Source organism: Podarcis erhardii (assembly GCF_964252035.2).
Source record: "Podarcis erhardii genome assembly, chromosome: 2".
Lineage (NCBI taxonomy): Eukaryota > Metazoa > Chordata > Lepidosauria > Squamata > Lacertidae > Podarcis > Podarcis erhardii.
The window spans coordinates 6,289,490-6,311,984 of NC_138498.1; the positions used below are offsets into that span (position 1 = coordinate 6,289,490).

At 45.6% G+C, this 22,495-nt stretch overlaps 1 protein-coding gene across 9 annotated transcripts; it reads right to left on the reverse strand.

Annotated features, from left to right (window-relative positions):
- Positions 1 to 1,611: 1,611 nt before the first annotated feature.
- On the reverse strand, positions 1,612 to 20,109 carry NACA (nascent polypeptide associated complex subunit alpha). 9 transcript variants are annotated; one of them, XM_081844203.1, is made up of 11 exons: positions 19,956 to 20,109; positions 18,273 to 18,344; positions 15,455 to 15,571; positions 13,398 to 13,478; positions 8,921 to 12,316; positions 6,513 to 6,598; positions 5,690 to 5,767; positions 4,897 to 5,043; positions 4,506 to 4,634; positions 2,723 to 2,845; positions 1,612 to 1,733 (listed from the first exon to the last, which is right to left on the reverse strand). In XM_081844203.1, the coding sequence occupies exons 2-11, from the start codon at positions 18,340 to 18,342 to the stop codon at positions 1,719 to 1,721; spliced, it is 4,242 nt and encodes a 1,413-aa protein (XP_081700329.1). In that variant the 5' UTR covers positions 18,343 to 18,344; positions 19,956 to 20,109; the 3' UTR covers positions 1,612 to 1,718. The 9 variants fall into 9 exon arrangements, with proteins under 9 accessions (XP_081700329.1, XP_081700328.1, XP_081700332.1 ...); XM_081844202.1 differs by having other exon boundaries at positions 15,455 to 15,586; positions 19,956 to 20,108; XM_081844206.1 differs by having other exon boundaries at positions 8,921 to 11,671; positions 15,455 to 15,586; positions 19,956 to 20,107.
- Positions 20,110 to 22,495: the final 2,386 nt, after the last annotated feature.

A 22,495-nucleotide genomic window follows, 5' to 3' on the forward strand; every position in this document is an offset into this window, starting at 1 on the left:
AGAATCTCCCAAGGCTTGAAATAGGATTTATTTATTTATTTTTGGTGAGGGGGATCCTAAAGAGTGAACCCCACCTCCACGTCTATTGATTGGGGGGGGGGAGCAACAGAAAACCGGGAACAGAATAGATATCCTTCAGAGACATAGGTAGCTTTGATAAATTTCCAGTGGTGAGAGAAACAGCATCGGTATCGTGACCCAGCTCCTTGCCTGTCTAGCTGAACTAGCATTATGCATATAGCTCCAATAGCAAAATAAAATGAAATGTGCAATTGTCTCAATGGCAACAGGTTCCTGAAGGAGAAACTATTTTGGGGTTGGAGACCAAGCAATTTTGAATTAATTTCTTGGCGACGAGTTGTGTCCTTCACATAGATGGCGACTCTCCCACCCCTGACTCTCCCACGCAAGGAGAAATCATGCATGTTACCTTGCCTCTCTCAGGCACACATTTACATGGATGGATTTTAATCATTTTTTTTTTTAAAATCAGAATAAGCCTTGAGAGATTGGAATTCTGAGAAGAAAAGCTGGGGGCATGAGCTTTACCCTTTCCACTCCCAAATGTTTTACCTCTAGGGCAGGGCAGCCCAACCTTTCATTCCAAGTGGGTCACAAGTGTACTTTGACATGGAAGCTGTGGGCCACACATTGCCTTGTTGCACAGGGGAGAGCAAGCCCAAAATGTGATGCCCTCCCAAAGCAATATGCCAGTTTTGGGAAGGAGGCAAGAAGTTCTGGCAGAGTCCTAGAGCCCTCTCCCACTGTCTTCCCAAAGCTGGGAAAGCACTAACCACGCTTTGGAAAGGAGGCAGGACCAACACTCCAGGACCCTGACAGAGCCCTCATGCCTCCTTCCTAAAGCCCAGCACCTCCTGCAAGGATGGGTGGTGGTGGTTTCAACTATTGAAAAAAGGCCCCAACGGCGGCATACGGCATTTGGGGCAAATATTGGACCCTGTTCTAGGGAATATTTCCTAAAACTTCACTTTCCACCAGTTAATTCTGCACAAATAGAAAATAAGGAAAAAAACCAGGCAGTGTTTACACAGTAGTGCTAGGCACCAACCTTCCTAACAAAAACAAGTATTTTGAACATGCAGTTATTGTACTGTTTGTAACGTAATGGGTCTGTGCCTGTGAACTTTGGATGTACATTAATAAGCAGTGATAAGTGATGGCAGGATCCCAAATATGAGGTAGCATTTGCTAAGGGGATTACACCAACCAAAACCTCTCACACAGTGGCAGAAGTCGTTCTCTGGGATCAATGAAACAGAACAGACTGTTCTTTGCAGTGTTACCCAATTTTCCCCAGCACGAGTGCCTGAATAAACTGTTTAAAACAGGCAATTTCTAAACTACAAACACTAGATATAAGAATAAGTGTCAGGAAACAGAACAGCACATACTGTATCTCTAAAGGAGCATTAATATCAATCTCTAGTTTTCTGATATCCCAGTGGTTCAGGCAACTTGAATTAGTAGAATCTTTTCAGTAAGTAGGCAAAAGTAATGGGAGCATGCTGGCCCCAGGATCACAAACCACAACTAATTGTTTCAGTTTGAGTAATTGAATGTGTTGTTGACAACTAAGAAAAAGATGTGTGAAACCTTTGAAACCACAACTTTTATTAATTGATAGAAATAGTACAAATTTAATGCAGCTGCAATTTACTCTCCTCTGAAACAACCAAAAAGTTCCCCTTCCTGGGTGGCTACATCGTCAACTCCTGGGGGGAAAAACAGAAAAAAAGAAAATTAGAAACTCTGTTTTCCCATAGGTGATGGGATGTGGAAGTGCTGCTGGGTATTTTACCAGTGGGAAACTGGCCGACTGTTCATCTATCCTGCACAGCCAGATGACCTTGGGGGGCTATTGTTATGGCTGCCTGAGATTTAAGATGGAGAGGATGCAGAACACAGCAGGCGTAACTCTAGCAGCAAGATAAAGTAATCAGATGAGGACAGGCAACAAAGTGCCTGGTTCCCAAGTAGTTGCCTAGGATATAACATTGAGAACTGATGCATCTATGTTCCCAAAGGACAGACAAATCTGCACTAGATGTTTCAAGTGGTTTACACTGAGAAGATTCTTCCTGCCTCCTGGAACCTTGGGAACTGCATTTCTGTGAAGAAGCCAACTTACACCAACCAGACACTTCTCAGAAATTTTGCAAAGCTAAACCATGGCAGTTAAACCTGTTTGTAGGGTATACCTGATACATTTGATCTTACGCACTAGAGCAGTTTTGTGTACAGTACCCACTGACCCACACATGCCTATTAGCAGTTGCTGATGTTACATTGTTCAACATACATATACCCTGCTCAAGATCACAATAAAAAAATATCACTGGAAAAACTGTTTCATAGTAAATGCCATCTGTAAATCCAGTTGTCCAAGGCACACTGTTGCAAACGAATCTTAGTAAATATTAAGCTATGTTTAGATATACTTGAAAACATAGGTGTTAAAATGCATTGTGTTGCATTTGACTTTTCCAGGCATCCTTTCAATGCTGAGAGGTAGTTAAATGTTATAGTCACTGATGAAAAGCAGCTGCAGTGGGGCAAGAGATAGAAAACAATGCATTTCCAAGAAATGGATTAATCTGGTGGTGAAGTGATGACATAAAATGGCCATGAACTTTTTGCCATCTGTTCTCCAGGCTCTGGGTCCATGGGCCCTATGATAAATGTCACTCAAGCAGGAACTTACCATAATAGCGTTTACAATATCGTTACTGTTGTTCTTCAGGGCACGAACGGCTTTTGCCCGGGAAACATTCGCTTGGGACATCACTAATTCGATGTCTTTCACCTCGACACCAGTCTCGTCAACCTGGATGGGGAAAGATAATGTCTCAGGACAGTTGTTCAAATAGAAAGGAAGAATAGATTGAAGCAGACAGGCAAGTGAGTGTGCTCTCTACATATGCTTAGAACTCTAACCCCACAGCTTGATTTGGGCTCTGTGTCTGCCCACACCAAAGAGCCAATAAAATGCAAGCCTGGAATGGTAATGAATTTCTTTTGACAACTGCCCCTGCCTGTTAGGCAGCTAAATGTATGCCAGTTCATTCCACAAGAGGACGTTTTCTAAGTCCAGTGCAAGTACAATTATAGTCACTGGTATTCTGTGTAAGACATCCATGATCATTAATAGAATGTTTGTATCAAAAATGCATCCTCAGCGCCCATGTCACTCCTGCTACCTGCCAATATCTGTGAGAAGAGAGCAGTTGGCTCTATTATTTCTATAAGGTAAAGATACCCCTGCCCGTACGGGCCAGTCTTGACAGACTCTAGGGTTGTGCGCTCATCTCAATCTAGAGGCCGGGAGCCAGCGCTGTCCGCAGACACTTCCGGGTCACATGGCCAGCGTGACGAAGCTGCTCTGGCGAACCGGCACCAGAGCAGCACACAGAAACACCGTTTACCTTCCCGCTATAAAGCGGTACCTATTTATCTACTTGCACTTAAGGGTGCTTCCGAACTGCTAGGTGGGCAGGAGCTTGGACCGAACGACGGGAGCTCACCCCATCGCAGGGATTCGAACTGCCGACCATGCGATCGGCAAGTCCTAGGCGCTGAGGTTTTACCCACAGCGCCACCCACGTCCCATTATTTCTATAAGTGACACCAATTACAATAGTTTGGGGGCAGGAGAACCTAATCAGATTGCTCATTGGGAATACGATCAAGTTCCCCTCCCCAAATTCAAACAGGAAGCTGGGATGATGGTAAACAAGAGACTGGGTGCATGACAACTCTCCATGACTGCAGAAGGTAAAAAAAAGTTGGATGTGTGCACTGGTTTCACACTAGCCTGGTTTGAATATAATGCTGAATTATGGTTTATTAATCCATGGCTTAGCATAATGAGCAACAGTTTATCAATCCATGGCTTAGCATAATATGAGAACTCTGTTCACTATAAGCAAACCATAATCTGAAGCCACAGTTTATTGTTGGGTTATGGCATTATGCGGGAACTTACAATTATGCCTTAACCATGGATGGTCTGGCCACTCCATCCCAAACAAAGGCACAAATCAAGATGAGCTGGAAAACAAACAGACCTTTGGAGAAACAAATCATGGCTTGGAGTTTTGTGTGTTGAAGGCCACTGAGGCACTTGTAGGGATTTTAAAAGGAGAAAACTTCAATGAAATATGCAATCTGTTTGGTATGCACCTGCGGATACGAAGGAAGCTGAAAGCTCACAAGACGAAGGCAGGGTGTTGGTTGGTTAGTGCAGGCTGCCCAATAGGGGCACTAACAATAATGAGGCCACATGGAGCACTGAGCTGTACCCTTCACACCCACCCGAAGAACCATACTCTCCCCACACATCAGAAATCAAGAAACTCCTGATCAGCAGCAGAAGCTCTTCCTGTCTCATTCACCAAGGCAGACATTAAAAAGACCAACAGCTCTGAGTTGGCCATGAGTGCCAGTTTCAAGGCTGAAATTACTTATACAGAAAGTATGTGGCATACCTCTTCCTCTTCACTCTCCTCTTGTACAGTGGGAGTCTGTGTGTTTTCCTGAATGTTTGAAACGGCTTCTCCTTGCACTTTGAATTTCTCTGCAGCAGCCAGCTGTGCTTGCTGCGAGAGATCTTCAATCTGTTAGAGATGGGTGAGAAAGAGAGAGGTCAGTGAGGCTGTTGCAACTGAAGTAAGCAAGCAACACAGAACAGAATGGAGGCCTCTGCAAGCACTACTGACAAGAACAACCAGCATTTCCAGGTATAGACCCCCCGCTTCCCACTCCAATTTTAGAACTCTTCTCCCATTCCAGTGGCAGAGAAACTACATAGTGCAACTGTCCTGTTCTTCCAGTTGCAAGGCCCCAAAGTCTAACTAGACATTCCTGAGCTTAGCTTACCTTTGCTTCACCGAATACTATATAGGTATCTGATGCAGGACTTTTGTAGACATCTGGCTTGGTGATGACAAACAGGATGTTCTTGGATTTCCGGATTGTAACCCTGGTTACACCTGTGACTTGACGAAGGCCAAGCTTAGACATTGCCTTAAAAGCAAAGGAGAAATATTTTTTTGGGTGGGTGGGTGAGAGCTAAATGAGTCATGGCAAGAACACGGCTCTTTGGTTTATAGAAAGTCTTTCTAACGGTGCTAAAGCTACTCCAGTAGTGCAGCAGGCATTTTTTCCTCATTTGATTAACAAAACAAAAAACCTTTCCCCAAAAGCAAAACCAGAACTAGTGTCCATTCCTAGCTGTGTCACTAACTCTTACAGAATACTTACTCAAAATAAAACTTCTCAAAATACAAAAAAACCCCACAACCAACCAAAAAGCCCAACCAATTACTTTGTGTGTTTGGGGGATGCACGTTTGTTTTTGTAGTTTATGAACAGGGTTGGGAGAAAAGCCTAGAGGAATGGGCCCATGCTTAACTATGTAGTTTCCCTTGAGTTATTTCTCTCCTCCTTCGCTGCTTCTGTGAATGAAGGGTAACATTTCAGAGAAAGAACAAATAGGCACATAGATCAATCCCTTTTGCTGGTTGCAATAAAATAGGTTCTGGAAGAACATCCCAAGGAGTATGCTAAAATGATTATAGATAAGTAATTGGGAATAAAATGTTTGAGTAGCTATTGCCTCCCCAGGCTGAATCAGCAAAACATCAGTCATTTACAATCAACTTCATTTTACCTTCCGGGCTTTCTTTTCACTCCGACTCTGTTTTGCTTTGCTAACTGGTTCTTCATCTATTTCAGCTGCTGCTGCAAGCTGCAAATAAAAAGACCCAAAATAGAGTTAAAGGGATGCCCAGCAGAAAGTCCCCCTCCACAAATACATTTTCTGACTGAAGATTTATTGTGCCCTCTTTCTACAATGGAAGTGAGAGAACAGATTTATATGCACATGCCTATCTACCCTACAAGTTCTCCAAATCCAAGCAGGGAGGGCCAGGTATTTGAAAGCATGCCAAAGAAATCACTCCACTCCCATGTACTAGCATAAATTCATATACTGAAGTACATTATCTATGTGCCAAGTTAGGACCACAAGAGCACACAGAAAGGTGTTCCTTGTGCTTGTCCCATGATGTTAGAATTCTCTTCTGTAGACTTTGCAAGCTTTTTCACCACAGCAACTTTCCTCTGGCCTTTCACTATTTCAATTATAATCCAGATTGAATAAAAATTATGGAGAATTGTAAAAAGTGTACATTTAACAATACTTGCTGTTTGTTATTCTTGTGTAATTTGCTTCTTTGTTTGCTTTTTCAAACTTGGGATTTTAAACACAGAATTTCAGACTGTGTACTCACTACCTACTGGTAAGAAGGCAAACCATCCTAGGACAAGGATGCTTGTTAAAGTATGTGTGGCTGAACAAAGCACACACAGTAAATTGTATGTTAAGCATCCTGGTGTGTGGTTTTTTGCACATTGGCAGCTCTTCAACGTCACAGGTTTTGTGGCCCTGCCCCGGATGCCAATTAAATGCAGTCCAGTTATTTGCTTCTCACCTCTGTCCGATGTGTTGTGGCATGCGTAGGGTCATGTTCTTCAAGTTCTGGCACTGACTCATCGCTGTCAGATTCTGTTCCAGACCCTGCAAATACAAATGTGTGCAATCCTTTTTTTCCCATTTTGGCTTCAGCTGGGTGTGGCAGAGAAGCCCAGGGGAAACATGAAAGGCTTTGCCAACTTGATCATGCAGATTTTATCTCCCTTTTATACATCAAGAAACTCATACCAATCCAGAAAAGTCACAATTATCTAGTTGCAGAGGCATTTATTCCCAATACAGGTAGCAAAGCAAACGACACAGAAAGAATGCAACCTACAGACAAATGACTTTGGAATGGAAGTGCTTTATGTTATCATTTTTAAAAAAATATTTAACAGGCCATTGTATTTTAATATTTTGTTGGAAGCCGCCCAGAGTGGCTGGGGAAACCCAGCCAGATGGGCAGGGTATAAATAATAAATTATTATTATCATTATTAGATATAATATTTGTAGCAATAGAGGTGCTTTGAGCTTTGCTCAGCGTGAGCTTCAAGACAGTGCATTTAAAACACTAGCTCTTTCAAAGATTAATTCAGGTCACTGCCTTCAGATATTACTACTAGAAATAGGTCTGTGTGTATGGGAAAAGGTGGGGCAAAAAAGACTTTTTTAAAGTTTTAAGAGTTCCAGCTAAAAACAAGTATCTGGGAAAGTGTGGGTATTCTAGGCATGCTAATATTAGTTGTACTGTATGAAGAGAAAAGTTCCTGGGGGAAGGATCTTGCTTGCATTTTTAGGATTGAGATACCACTTCTACATGTAGGAGAATTGGCAGCTGAGCTCTGGCTTAATTCAATGGTTTGAGACTAGGAATGTGTTGCAGACTTGCATACTCTCTGCAGTTATGTCTTTCCCTTCCATGATTTGTGATTATGTCTTAATTGGGCTATCTCTAAGTAGGGTTAGTCAGGATAGTTATGAGATGATGGGTCTTTATAGTGTGCTGGGTGTCATGGCAAACTGTAGTTATTGCAAAACATGGAAAGGAGATAGAATGCCCAATGAGGGGAGGGGAGGGAGGTGGAAGTTCAGGAGCCCATAGCACATTCCCAATGACTCAATTTAACTTTGCTAATTCCTCGGCTTTTTAAAATAACAAAACAACACAGATTTTAAAAGCTCAGTTCTGAAATAGTGGCCTGGATATGCTTCACCTCAAGAACCTAGAATGAAGTTCACCACTGTCTTTTCGAATGATACGCACCCTTGTCTTTTTAGGACTAAGTGACTGTGATGTAAATGGGTGGGGGGAAATGACTGACCAACAACTGTGAAAGGAAAAAAATATATCTATGGAACACATTTCCTAGAACAAGTACAACTATTTTCTCACTTGCCAATGAACTCAGCTAATTCTAGTTTATGTAATACTCTAGCATCTTTCCCAATACAGTGGAACCTCAGTTTTTGAACGTTTCGGAAGCCAAACACCGAAAACCTGGAAGTGAATGTTTCCATTTTCGAATGCACCTCAGAAGTCGAATGGCTTCTGCAGCGTGTTTTTCCATTTTTACCATTCACTTTGTTGACAGCCCTTTGATTTTTGAACGTTTCAGAAGTTGAATGGACTTCTGGAACGGATTACGTTTGAAAACAGAGGTCCCACTGTATTTGCATATGCACCAGACCACACTGGTAGCTAGGCAAAGTCTCACTTGAATTTAGGCAGATGTTTGATTTTAACACATAGCATGCATCTTGTTTAATATGTCTTCAATAGAGAACTACTGCCAACATAAAAAATACATTTCTGTGTAACCCCACCCCCCAGTGCAAGTACAAATACAGACAAAGCACAACTGAAGTGGATAGTGGACACTGCAATTTCTTCCAGAGTCTGGATAAAACATTACACAAGAGTTGGCAACACATGCTAAATCTATGAACATCTCACTTAAAGCACTTTTAATTAACAAGATGTACTAGATGTCCAATCACAAGCCAAGTACTAGGATTGGAGACAGAGGTCTGCTACAGTGCTACAGAAAACAAAGCTGTGATTAGGGTTTCTAGGTTAGTGCTATTCCAGAAATACCAGCCAAGGCAACATTGATGTCACACCCTCAATAAGACATTCACAACATGCTGAGCATGTGAAGTGACTCTCTCATTTGTGCCGTACATTCCTGTGCACAAGTCTCGATTCCAACACAAACAGAGTTTTCAATTGGCTCTGACCACAACTGGTTACAGCTCAGCTTGGACTTACTTTGGCTTCACTTCTAAATACTACTTTTCTAGGCTAACAAACAAAGCAAGGAGCCCAAGGGAGGAAACTTGGGACCCCTTGCCCATAGACAGGTTAGTATTCAGTGAGCAGTCTGTGATATCCATGCACACAGCAAACCAAGGAGGCAAATACCCTTATCATTCTTCAGGACAGGCTGTTTGGCAGGAGGAGGAAGTGGAGCAGGAGAGGCAGTTGCTGGGGCCTCAGCAAGGGCCACAGCTTGTTTGGGAGAGAAATCCACCAGGATTGGCTGCAGAGGTTGCTCCCCAGCAGGCACCTCTGGAGGGATCAAAGGCGGCAACTCGTCGTCTTCAATGACAGCAGAGACAGGGGTGGGGGGTTTGGGTGGCACTTCAGATGCTAGACCAGATGCAGGTGAAACTGGTGATGGCTTAGGAAGCACAGCAGAGGGAGTTAGCTTTTTTACAGGGGAAGTAGGAGGTGGCACAGGGGAAGCAGGCTGAGTGAGACTGCTTGTAGCTGTGGCAGAAACAGAAAGATCAGCAGGTGCAAGAGGCAAAGGTGTTGTTTTTTGTGGAGGTGCCTTATCCCCAGCAGAGCTGACAGGGACCTGGGACACATCCAAGGGCAAGGCAGCAGAGCCAAAAGGGACAGCAGAGGCAGGGGCCACCAGAGAAAGAGGGGTAGGAGTGCTTGGGGTGGCAGAGGATGTAGAAGCAGCCAGTGGGGAAGTGGTGGCCACAGTGCCAGGAGCAGAGACAACAGGTGACACTGGGGAGGCTCCTGAGCCAGAAGCAGGAACAACAGGAGACTTAGGGGAAGCAGTGGGGGTCACAGTTACAGAGGAGTCTACAGAAGGGCCTTTGGGGCCAGCTGCAGAAGTTACAGGGAGAACTGGAGGGGCCACTGAGGGAGCTGTTGAGGGTACAGGGCTAGAGGCAGGCACACCTGGGGATACAGGGGGAACTAAGGGCTCAGGTGCAGCTGCCAAAGGAGAAGCAGGCTTTGCAACAGGCAATGCGGGTGCCAAAGGGGTAGGAGCAGGCACTGTTGGGGCCACAAGAGGAGTTACAGGAGCAGGTGTAGGACCAGAAGGAGGCCCTGCTGGGGCCACAGGGCCAGGTGTAGGTGTCAAAGGAGATGCAGGTTTCTCAGGAGGCACTGGCTTAGAAACAAGCCCTGCTGGGCCCACAGGAGGTGCCAGAGGAGGAGCCACAGGCTGGGATGAAGAAGGAGGTTTCATTGCTGAGCCTGTGGGGGCCAGTGGCTTAGGAAGGGTCCCTGTTGGGGAAACAGGACCAGAAGTAGGTGACAAAGGTGAAGTAGGTTTCACAGGTGGCACTGCAGGTGGAACTGGCTTAGAAGCAACCCCTTCTGGTACTGCAGGATGTGCCAAAGACCCAGATGGGGGCACCAAAGGAGGAACCACAGGTCCAGAAGCAGGTTTCAGAGGTGGCCCTGTGGAGGGAAGTGGTCTAGGAGGGACCACTGCTGGGGCCACAGGTCCAGAAGTAGGGATCAAAGGACTAGATGCAGGCCCTGCTGGGGTGACAGGACTAGATACAGGCACTTCTCTTGGAGCCATAGGAACTGGCCCTGCTGAGGCCAAGGGACAGGAAGCAAGAACCCCAGGAACAGAGACAGGTGCCAGAAGAGGAGCCGTGGGATGAAAAGCCACAGGGCAAGAAGCAGTAGATGCCACTTGTTTGGATGCAGGTACTTTTGCAACCACAGGAGGGGTTATGGAGCCAGAAACAGGTGCTAAAGGAGGAGGCACAGCTTCGGCAAGAGGTGCCCCAGGTCTAGGGGGAGGTCCTCCTGGGGCCACAGAGCTTAAAGCAGAAACCGAAGGGGAATCGGGTTTCACAGGTGGCACTGAAGATGCCAATGATCTAGGAAGAGACCCTGCTGGGGCCACAGGTCCAGGAGGGGGTGCCGAAGGACTGGAAGCAGGCCCTGCTGTGGTTAAAGGACCAGGTGCAGGTGCTGATGGAGGTGGTGGTTTCACAGCCAGCACTGCAAGTGCTTGTGGTTTAGAAGCAACGTCTGATGCAACTATAGGAGGAGTTGCACATCCAGAAAGAGGTGGCAAAGGAGGAGCCATGGGACTAGAGGCAGATGCCCCTGAAGTCACAGGGCCAGGAGGAGGAGCAACGGGATCAGAAGTTGGTGGCAAAGGAGAAGCTGTGGGTGTCAGTGGTTGAGGAACGACTCCTACTGGAGCATCAGAAGATATAGGTCCTGAAGCAGTAGCCAAAGGAGTCGTCAGAGGACTAGAAGCAGGCCCCGCTGGGGTTACAGCGGCAGAAGGAGGGGCCAGAACAGGGGCCACAGGCTGAGAAACAGGCAGAGCTGAGGTTAGAGGGCCAGAAGTAGGCGCAGGAGATTCACGTTTCACTGTTGGTACTGCAGGTGCCAACAGAATAGGAGCAGGTACTCCTTGGGACACAGGAGGGGAAACAGAACCAGAAACAGGTGCCAAAACAGGAGTCACAGACTTAGAAACAGGTGATACGGGACAAGAAGCAGACCCCACTAGGGCCACAGGGCCAGAAACAGGTGCTGAAGCAGAAGCAGGTTTCACAGATGGCCCTGCAGGTAGCAGGGGTGCATGAGCAGGCCCTGCTGGAGCCACAAATGCAGGGCTAGAAACAGGTGCCAAAACAGGAGCCGCAGGCCCAGAAGCAGGTTTCACAGGTGGCCCTGCAGGTATCAGTTGTCTAGGAGCAGGCACTGCTGGGGACAAAGGAGGGGCACCAGGGCACACCACAGAAGCCACGGGGCAGGAAGCAGGTGCTGCAGGGCCAGCTATAGGTGCCAAAGGAGGAGTCACAGGGTGGCAAGCAGATCCCACAGGTGGCCCTGGGGGTGCCACAGGACTAGATGCTGGCACTGGAGAGGCTGCAGGGCCTTGAGTAGTAACTGCAAAAGGTAGAGGAGAAAGAGGTGCTGTAACAGAATTATTGGGTCTAGAAGGAGAAGCAGGCGATATCATAGGCTTTGGGACTGTGGGACTGACAGGAGAGCTGAGAGGAACTGTGCTTGATCCAACAGGGAGAACAGTGGGTCCAAGGACCAGAGGAGGAGAAACAGGAGCAACTGGGAGAATGAAGGGAGCTGGAATAGGACACGATGGCACCTGAGGAACTGGGCCTGCAGATGTTGCCAGTGGTGGGCTCACAGGGGTAGCTGGATGAGCTGAACTAAGAGACCCAGAGGAAATTATTGAGACTGGGGCAGAAGCTACAGGCCCTACTGCAATGCTGGGAGACAAAGGGCTAACTTTTTGTGCAGCATCAGCCAGATCCGGAGGCTTCAGGGGAGAGGAAGGAATCTGGGTCACCAAAGCTGGGACACTAGGAGGCAAGGCTGAGCCAGGAGAGACTGACATTGGGAAGGAGGAGGAAGGAGGAGCCACAAAGGAGAAAAGCTGCCCAGGTGAGGCAGCAAGGTCAGTAGGTGCTAGTGGAGTACTGGAAGGACAGAATCCAGCAAGGGGAGAGTTAGCATCATGGGATGAAGAGGGAGGGTGGGCAGTGCTAGATACAGAGGAGCCGGAAACAGCAGCTAAAGGAGAGAAAAAGTGAATCAATGATGAAAACATGGAGAAGAAAAAATGAATTATCTACAGCCACCCACATGGAAATGCATCTCAGTTACCTGTGAGGTAGAAATTGCTGTAGCCGCTGTCAGAAAAAAGTATCACAGTGTTTGTATGCCCCACCCCATCAACCAAGGCTCTTTGTATAGTGCCAATATTCCACTGGAGGACATGTGCAGGATCAAGTCTTTTGAAAACATGTGACAGTGCACAGGCAAGCCCGACATACTTGTCACCACTCTCACTGGATGTCTCACTACAGATCCAACTCTATTATCCAGATATCTGGATGGGCACCCTCAACACATGCTATCAATAGAAACTCAGCTATCAATAGAAAACAGCTAGTTCAAGAAACAAGTTGCAAAGTCTTACAAGTGCTGACATTTAACCTTCCATGTTGTGTCCAGGTACACAGATTTGAAAAGGACAATATACCAGTCTGCCGCCGCTTGAAAACTGCTTTGTAGTACATGTTCCATTTAAATGGCAGTGACTCCTATATGACCCGAGTTAATTTGGTTGCAGAAATGAAGCTTGGGAACATGGTTTTTCACCTACCCTGAGGTTAGGCCAATGTATAAGCAGGGGCGAGCAAAGCAAGATCTTCACACAACTCACATGCAATTTCAAGGTGTAGCCACTGGCATCCCAGGAACCACAAAATGCCAGTATTCTTTGAAACAGATAATGGGACAGCAATACAAGGTACCACAGAACTTTTCACACCAATTCTGTGTGCCTGTCAACAGCAAGCACCCACAGAAAAAAAAATCAAACCCTCCCTCTGGTAATCTAGATGGCAGATCAGTCCATAATACATTTCCTTACATTACTAACTTTGCTAACTCCAGAGAGAAGTTTGTATTCTACACAGTAACTTGTATATGATCTATGTCAGCTGAAGAGCGAAGAATAGAACTCAGGAGTGTGACTTTAACTACTTTAACCAAGTCTTTTTTTGCTATATACTATGGTTAATGTAACTGCATCAACACAACACAGCAAAATGTTAAGGAGACATACATAGGGACTAACAGCAAATACCTGGTGCTTGAATAGGAAGCTGAGAAAAACAGGCTGCAGGTGCTTCAGAAGCACCAGCAAAAGGGTTTGGAGTGGCAGGAGCTAAATGAGCAAGAGCAATAGGTTATTAACAACAAACCAATAAGCTTGGGGCTAGAACCATCTAGAAGGTTCTATTCTCTTGGCTTAGTCAAAATGACAAATTAAGTCTACTGGGAACTGTCTCTCCCTGAACTAAGATGCCTTCAACTTCAGGCTTGGCATAATTCAAACCTAAATGGGACATGCAAGCTACAACTTACACAGCTAGCATCCACCCAAACTTTTAAAGCATGAGTCACTCAGTGATGTTTCATCAAAGCATTAAATGGTGGATTAACTAATCTTAAATTATATGTGTGGCCTGAGAGTAGGTAGCTGCATTAGGAATGTCTGCAAGTCTACTCTGATGAGCATAAACTGCTTTAAATGAAGCCAGAAGCACACCGCTCAGTGAGATCATGCAGGGAAGAGGAGCCCAGCGCATGTGATATTAATGTTGACTGCATGGGATAGACGTCCACTATCACATGCAACTTAAGCAGAAGGAACTTAGAATTACAGAAACAGGAATTTAAGAGCTACTTCCGTAACACTGGGATTGACCTTCATAAGGGCAGTAAAAAACAAAATGGCTATAATACATGATAAAAGATTCTGAGGGGATCAATGGTCCCTTTTTTGTACTCATCAGCTATACTAGGAGATGAGTAAAAAATGCTGAGAGAATTCCCTCAAATCATGGGCTGCATCACTTCATAGCAGGACTGGTACAACCAGAATTCAAGGCACAGATTTAGCAGAAAGGTGATGAAAATGCCAGATTGAGCAAGTGCTCAGACTACACTAACACCAATTCATTACTTCAAAATTTTCCTTATTTCCAAGCTTTCCAGTAAGAATGCTAGAAGCCTCAGTTCAATGAGCGAGCTGGCTTCAATAATCATAACTGTCTCTCATGAATGAGTTACTAAATAGTCCTTAACAGTAGATTCTAGGTCATGTTTCTACTAAGCAGATGAAGAAAAGAAGGCAAAGGAATTTGTGTTGGTCACTGAACTTTAAATGGTCGCTTGTCTACAGCTACCCACTGCTGTGCATCAGTTCTTGGGAAAATAGGTATACAATGGGAGAGCAAAATAATGGAATGAAGATTCTCTCTCTCTCACCCCCCCCAAAAAAAGTTAAACAAGAAAGGGGCAAGAACTACATGTAACCAGAAAGTTATAAGATTCATGCTAAGAAAGCTGAACCATTTCTTAAAATTAAACTATGACATTTTAGATAAAACATGTTCTAGCCTAAAAGAGTACCATTGAGTGCAGGCATTCAAACTAACAGTCATTCTAAAGGATGGCGTTTAACCCAGGGGAAGGCAACCTAAGGCCCGGGGGCCCAATCGCCTTCTCAATCCGGCCCACGGACAGTCCGGGAATCAGCATGTTTTTACATGAGTAGAATGTGTGCTTTTATTTAAAATGCATCTCTGGGTTATTTGTAGGGCATAGGAATTCGTTCATTTCCCCCCCTCAAAATATATCCGGCCCACCACATGGTCTGAGGGACGGTGGACTGGCCCACGGCTGAAAAAGGTTGCTGACCCTTGGTTCAACCTTTATGGAGGCTCACCATCCCCCGTCCCGCAAAAAAGCAGTAATAAATCATTGTCATCATCTGAAACTTGGAATCACTGAGATGTGACATTTCCCCTAGGTCTACTGTAAATTATATACCACAAGTAGTATACCCAGGGACATCACAAGCAAACCATAGAAACGCCTTCTTAGGAAGACTTGCATACCATACTTAACAGCTGTTAACTCTTGCAGTAGTGTATTTAATCAGCAGAAATGTATGTTTCAAGTATCTACATTTACTTATTTCTTTCACCAGCAGGAAACAAGATCTCAGCTTAAACAAAGCTGGCAGTTCTGGAGCCCTGATACATTATAGGGTTTTTTAAAATAATAAAAAAATCATTTAAAAAATTAAAATGAAGTGATTTCAATCCCATCTTGCTGTTTTAACTTGAAACCTACCTGATGGCTCCAGAGCAGTCCCAGCCTGAGAACCCTTGCCTGCCACCTCAGGATTCTTGGCGGCAACTGGTTTGGACTCCTCAGTTGTCTGCATCACTTCCATGGGGACCCCAGGAACTGGGGGTAGAGTTACTGAAATAGTGTCAACTGTTCAGATACCACTCAGGAAACCCAACAGTCTGCACATGCCTCATGAGGTGATTAGCAATCAGTAGCATCCAAAATTGGGGAAAGATGTCAGTTATCCTCAGCAGCCCAGAGACAAATGGCACCAGGACTAATAAAAACCTTAATGTATGAAGCATTATAGGGATAATCTACTCCGGAGAGGAAACTGGCAATTTAAGTTATGTTTCCTAGCCATCATGAGGATTTTGTGTCATCACTCTGACAGTCGTAACTCAGCTGACATCAGCTTCTGAATATTAGTACTGATGTATCAAAAGCTGATCTGGGCCAAGTTTACTGCGTCACAGTGGTCATGCACGCAACCACTTCATAATGGCATAAAACGGATGGAGGTCAGTACAGGTTTTTGTTTCTTTAATGTAGCTACCACTAGCAGAGGAAGCAGTTAAAAACCTTCCCTGTTTGTATCACATTAGTAGCCAGTGCCTTTGAGGGCAGAAGGGCATATTCATGCACCAGACTGTGGTAAATATGAACAAGAATGGATGATGTACTGGATTTAGAACTAGTTGTATCAGTTCTTCTGTCTCCTCCTACTTCTACATTCAGTGTGAGTGGCTCTGGAAAAGCTGCTGTGCATCTTCTTTGCCACTTCTTACACCCAAGAACCAGCAGCAAAGCTTGACTGGAGCAAAGCAAAATCTATTTGCTGTGCCCCAATAATCTCCTCACAGAATTCTGTCTAGTGTGTCACACACTTTGCCAATATCAACACTGGCACTTACAGCCATCTCTTCTCTGCAACACAGGTGCCTTGGAATAACTCTCTAATGGGCCAGAATAAAAGCTTAAAACCAGTGCAGACTTTGCTAAGATTTGGCAGGCTATTCAACACCACGACATCCACAATATGGACAGGCAGACATTTTCTGTTTGCTTCAGAGAAAAACTCCTCCATTCTATACAGCTCCATTTATTTATCCAACCGAACTTGTGTGTTTCCTCCCTGTCTAAGAGAAACTCTCACACCCCTTGGACAGAAGTCATTGCATTTACCAGTCATGCAGTGTACAGCTCCCCATGCGTAGGTGTGTGTATAGGAGAGACCCAGTCACAAAGTCATGCAGTGTTCCCTAAGCAGCAAGGCAGAAATGTAGCATACAAGGAGACCTGGTTCTCTGCTAACCAGCATCCATGATACCTTCAAGACAGATAACTGGAGACACAATACACAGGGAAGGTTTAGAGTTAGCATGTCCCAAATAAGAAGGATGCACGTGCGCACAAACACACACTTCAGAATACAATTTTTAAATGCACTATCAGCTGAAAATTCTACTCCACTAGAATGACGCACTTTCACAGCCAACACATCCATCAGCTGTGTTATTGCCAAGTTCAGGATGCTTGGTAAATGCCAAATTATGTCGTAATCTTTTGGCTTGCAGTCATAAAATGATGATTCCCTGCTCTGTGCTTAAGATAGGAAGTGTTAGTGAGTGGATTAGAAAGTTATCCACTTGACATCTAGTAGGTTTCAAATAAACAGATTAAAATTCCTTCTAGTCTGAGGTCCCCATTTCAGTCACACCAGAGTCACCACCTCTCCAACCTTAAACAGTGGTCACCACCAATTTGCAAAAAGAAACATGTGTCACAAAGTAATGATGGATGATCATAAGCTTAACATTCTAATTCCCAACTGTCTCACACAGGTTTAGAAATATGAAGAGGTTGTATCCTTTGGTTCTTACTAAGCCACCTGCCTCATTCTTCCTGAAGAATTCTTACACATCAAGCCATTTGTTAATGTGGAAGCATGATTGGGAAACAAACCATGTACAGATCCTTTAAAACACACACAGTTTACTCCAGCACAAAAGGCCAAAAAGAAGAAAACCTTCCCAAGTCATTAAGCAGGTATCTAGAATTTGACCTAGGTTAAGATCCTCATTTCTCTAATGTTTCATCTAGTAATCACCCAATGTTAGCATACACACAAAAATCAGAAGCTGTTGTTAGTAGTTTTAGCATTTTGTAGTCTAAAAACCTTCAAAATGTGGTGGGATAGCAGTGTTTATCCAGCTTGTGATTCACGTCAAGCATGCTACTGCCATGTTCCAGAGAGACCATGCAACTCATCCAACGTGGAGGAGACTAAACGTGGTAAGAGCACAAGAGGACAATTTCAAAGTATGTATCTCGATTTCTTCAAAGTCATGATAACGTTTATATGGCAAGTTCCAAGTATTTTCCACACATTGTCTCATTAATCCTTACAGTAACATTGTAAGGGCAGCCAGGATTATTATCCCCATGCTGCAGATTGGGGGCTGAAGTTTAGAGATATAGTATCTCAGATATTGGCTTTTCGAAGGCTACACAGAAAGCTCATGGCAGGTTTAAGACTCGAACCAAGCTTTTTAAAGTGCAACTTACACATGACCTCTTTTACCATGCATTTCTATGCATGTCTACTCAAATGAAGCCCTACTGAGTTCAATAGGACTTATTCCCTGGTAAATGTGCAAGACTGCAGTCCTAGACTCTTAGCCACTCTGCCACAATAGCCCTCAATTATTTGCAAGTTCTACCCTTCACAAATGGTTTTACCTGCCTTGTTAAACTGGCTGACTGGACGAGTTTCAGGATCCTTTCGGAAAGTGTATTAGTCATCCAAGGCACTAACCTGTCTCAGCATGAGGCTGTGGCAGCTCATGTTCTGTTGCTGGAACAGTTTCTGTGGCTTCACCAGGCATTTCTGGGAGAAGGGAAGTAAAAGTCAGTCAATTTTTCTACAGAATTAGTGTAAATCATTACAGGGTATCTAACCAAAATCTTGCTTCTCTACAATCAGAATATCATGGTAAGCTACATATGAACAAATTGAATCACTTCCTAGAGAATGAACACTGGTGCCAAGCACAATTTGTTCTAGGTAGTCACACAGACAAAAAAAATACATGCATTTAAAAACTTTTGTCTGTCAAATTACTTAACTTTCACCAGCCCCGATTTCTGTACTAAATGCATAGAAAACCATATCCACTGAAGGACTATTGATACAACTGCAGGAGATCTGCCCAACTTCTGTATCCATAGTCAACTTTCATCCCTGGATGTTTACCAATGGGTTAAAAGCTTTTATTCCCTTCTACCCTCACCTAACCAAGTTGTATGGCAAGCAAGATTGGCATTATTACTATCAGCCATGATACCTAAATTAACCATCCATGTTCAATGGCAGCATCGCAGACTATGGTGAGAAACAGAAAAGGCCTGTAGGATCCCCCCCCAAAAAACATCTGGTTGGCTACTGTTGGAAAAAGAGCACAGGCTTAGGTAGGCCTTTGGTCTGATCCAGCAAGGCACCTACAGTGGTACCTCTGGATGTGAACGGGATCCGGTCCGGAGCCCCGTTCGCACCCTGAAGCGAATGTAACATGTGACTGCGCGTGTTGCCACTTCTGCGCATGACACCATTTTGAGCGTCTGCGCGTGCGGCGCAACCCGGAAGTACTGTAACATGCTCCGTTACTTCCGGGTCGCCGCGGAGCGCAACCCGAAAATATTCATCCCGAAGCTACTCAACCCCAAGGCATGACTGTATTTGCTTTGCTACAACTCCACCCTACAACCGTCATGTACCCAAACTATGGATACAGCGAGATCTTCCATTCACTCTCATGCGGGAGCTTCCTTACCCGTGCACTTCCTCCTTGACAGGCATAATACTCATCCCAACAGAAATACTTTTAACTGAACGGTGGGACAAACCTCAGCTCCCTTCATTTCACCAGGCGCTTAAGCTTGTGCCCCAACACGCACAGCCACCAATCCACTCAATGCCAACCTTCCTGGAACCCTCCTGAACCGGAACTACCCTTCTTGGAGGAGCGCTATGAGAGCACCCCCTCGGAGCGGAAGGCCGGAGCCCCACTTCCCCTGCTGCCAAGAGTGACACCCCTTTTCAAGGGGGCAGGTGCGGCCCAGGGTCCTCCAGGCGTCGACCTCCAAGCTCCCCGGGTGAGGGTCGAGTCCAAGCGGGGCGGGTGGAGAGCCGGGTCTCCCTCCAAAATGTCTCTCTATCCCCCTCGGCTCTCCCTCCTAGTGGTCCTTCCCTTCAGGGCCTCCTGCCCCCGTTTGCCTACGAGCGGAAGGCCTTTCCCGAAGGCCCGCCGAGGCCCTACAACTCGGGCGCAGCGGCCTATTCGCGGAACCGTCGCTCGGCCCCGGAGCGCTAGGCTCGACCCGCCCCGCCAACGCCGCATCTTTCCCCGCCTCGAGCCCCTACGCTTCGGGAGCTTCCCGCCTGCCCTGTCAGGGGGCTCGCCGAGGAGGATGGCGGCGGATGCAGACGGGGGGAACTTACTGTACAGGACGAGCCGGGCGCAAGATGGAGGCAGAAAGAGAGCGAGAGGAGGAGGGAGGGCGACTTCCGGCCCGTGCAGGAATGGCTTCCGGGTCCCCGCGGGGCTGCCCCGTGCGCTGTTCTATGGTTCCGTGCGCTCCTCTCGCCGCTGCTTTTGCTTCCTTGCAGTCCTGCTCTGCCTTTAGCAAAAGCTGCAGTAAACACGGAAAGAACGAGCGCAAAGCCCTGCAGTACAGTAGTTCGCTGCCAGAAAGCAGGACATTTCCGCGCGGTGATCCTCAAACTGTACTGAAAACAGCCCCACTGGTTTTGCGTGGCACACGGAAAGGGGAAGGGAACCGCAATTGACAATCGGACGAGACTGTTGAGAACGTGTCTTTGAGCTTGCTTTCCCCTCCTTCCGCCGCTTCCATTCTCTTCGTGTGTCGTTGCCGTTTTGGATTGTGATCTTCAGGACAGAGAGCTTGTTTTGTGTTTTGGCCAAGCTGCGCTGCGAGCTATTTTGACTAAATGCTGAAAATAATCAAAATAATCGACTAATCATGTTTCATGGGCCACTGATGTGCTGTAGTAGGACTCTGCAGGTTTGCGTGGATATAGCCAGGGGGCGGGGGGGGGGCAGCTGCCCCCCAAATCAATAAAAATAAACTAACAAAAATAATATTTTTAAAAAAGAAATATATTGGGGGTTTTCGCTGTAAGCCATATTCCCGAATACTTCAACTTCTCAATTGTCAGCGCACTGACCATCAGCAAATCTTTTTTTGCCTGTGTATCCATATTTTTCACTAAAACCTTAGTTTCAGTTTTATTTAAGACCTGCAACTTCTCCATATTTCCTTATTTCCTCCAATAACTTAGATACTGTACACTTGTCAATGGTTCTTCTACAGAAAACACCACATCACCTGCAAAGGCTTTTATAATTCTGTTGGCCCTTCCATATTCCCTTTATGTCCAAATTATTTCTTCCCCTCCTCACCACCACCTCTAGGGCTGATATAGATTGAAGCAGTGATGGGGGTATCCTTGCCTTGTTCCCTTCTATATCTTACACCCCCCCCCCTCCGTAATGGCATTATTTACAATCAGGTTTGCAGTTTGATCTGTATAAATTGCCTTAATTCCTTTTATGAATATGACTCATTCCATTTTTTTCTAATAACTTAATCATAAATGACCTAAATCAAAAAGAAATTCAAAATCGACTGATCTAAGGTTCTGCACTTTGGCAGGAAGTGTTAGAATCAGACCTAGCTGTCCAGAGCTTCCAGCTAAAGAGCAGTCTAGCACAGAAGGCACCTGCTAGAGGACGCCACAGGAGTGGGCTCTTGCTGGTGGGCTTCCTGGAGACATCTGCTGGGCCTTGGCTCTGGGTGGAAGATCCTTTTCCAGCTATGTCATATCCAGCCCAAAGGAAAGAGAAACATTGCCAGCTGTTAAAGGGCTGCTCTGCCTCGTCTTCTTAGGACAGCCCTGGCCTTCCTGGAGAGGGAGGAGACCCCTAGGAGGGTCCTCCAAGCATCAAGGTGTCCTAGAAGAGGAGCAAAACATGAGGAAGGGGGTGGAGTCTTCCTTGGAGCCAGAGAGACCCCCAGGAAGGGGGAGAAGGCTGATGGCGTTGGGCAGCGAGAGAGATGGGAAATGGAGCCAGGCAGAGGTGTAGTGGTTGGAGGGCTGGATTAGGAGGACCTGGGAGAGCAGGGTTCGAATCTCCACTCAGCCATGAAGCTCCCTGGTGGACCTTGGGCCAGCCTAGCCTACTTTGCAGGGCTGCTGTGAAAATAATCTTTCAAATAATCTCTTCAAAATCTTTCAGTTTCACCTGATGTTCTACCTCGGTTAACAGCTCTCTATATGTCACCCTATTACTTCTCATATTTAATTTTTTCAATGATATCACTTCAGGTTACAGACTCTGCTAACCCAGAAATAGTGCTTCGGGTTAAGAACTTTGCTTCAGGACGAGAACAGAAATTGTGCGGTGGCAGCACGGCGGCAGCAGGAGGCCCCATTAGCTAAAGTGGTACCTCAGGTTAAGAACAGTTTCAGGTTAAGTACAGACCTCCAGAACGAATTAAGTTCTTAATCCTAGGTACCACAGTACAGAGAAAAAAGTAGTCTCGGGCAGTAGGGAGAACGTGTGTGTGTTTTACTAAAAAAAACCCCACACCCCTAATAATCCAGTAGGATATAGCTGAAAATGCGAGCACATGAATACAATATTCCGTCCAAGTTGGTATGCTGCTTTCCCAGCTTGCAGTCGTTGGGTGATAAATTAGCAGTGCAAGGAAAGTACAAACATCAGAAGTGGAACAGTTACTTTTTGTACTGAGAACACAATTCCCAGTGTCATTTTAGATTTATGGTACCCTGCGACTCTTGTTTTCACCGCAAGAACAGCCACATCCGTGGAATTTGTTTTCTTGAAGCCGAAGGACCATAGCTCAGTGGCAGAACATCTGGCCTGCCTGCAGATGGGCCCAGATCCAGTTCCTGGGGTCTCCAGAATAAAGCTGGGAAACCTGCCAGTGAAAAGT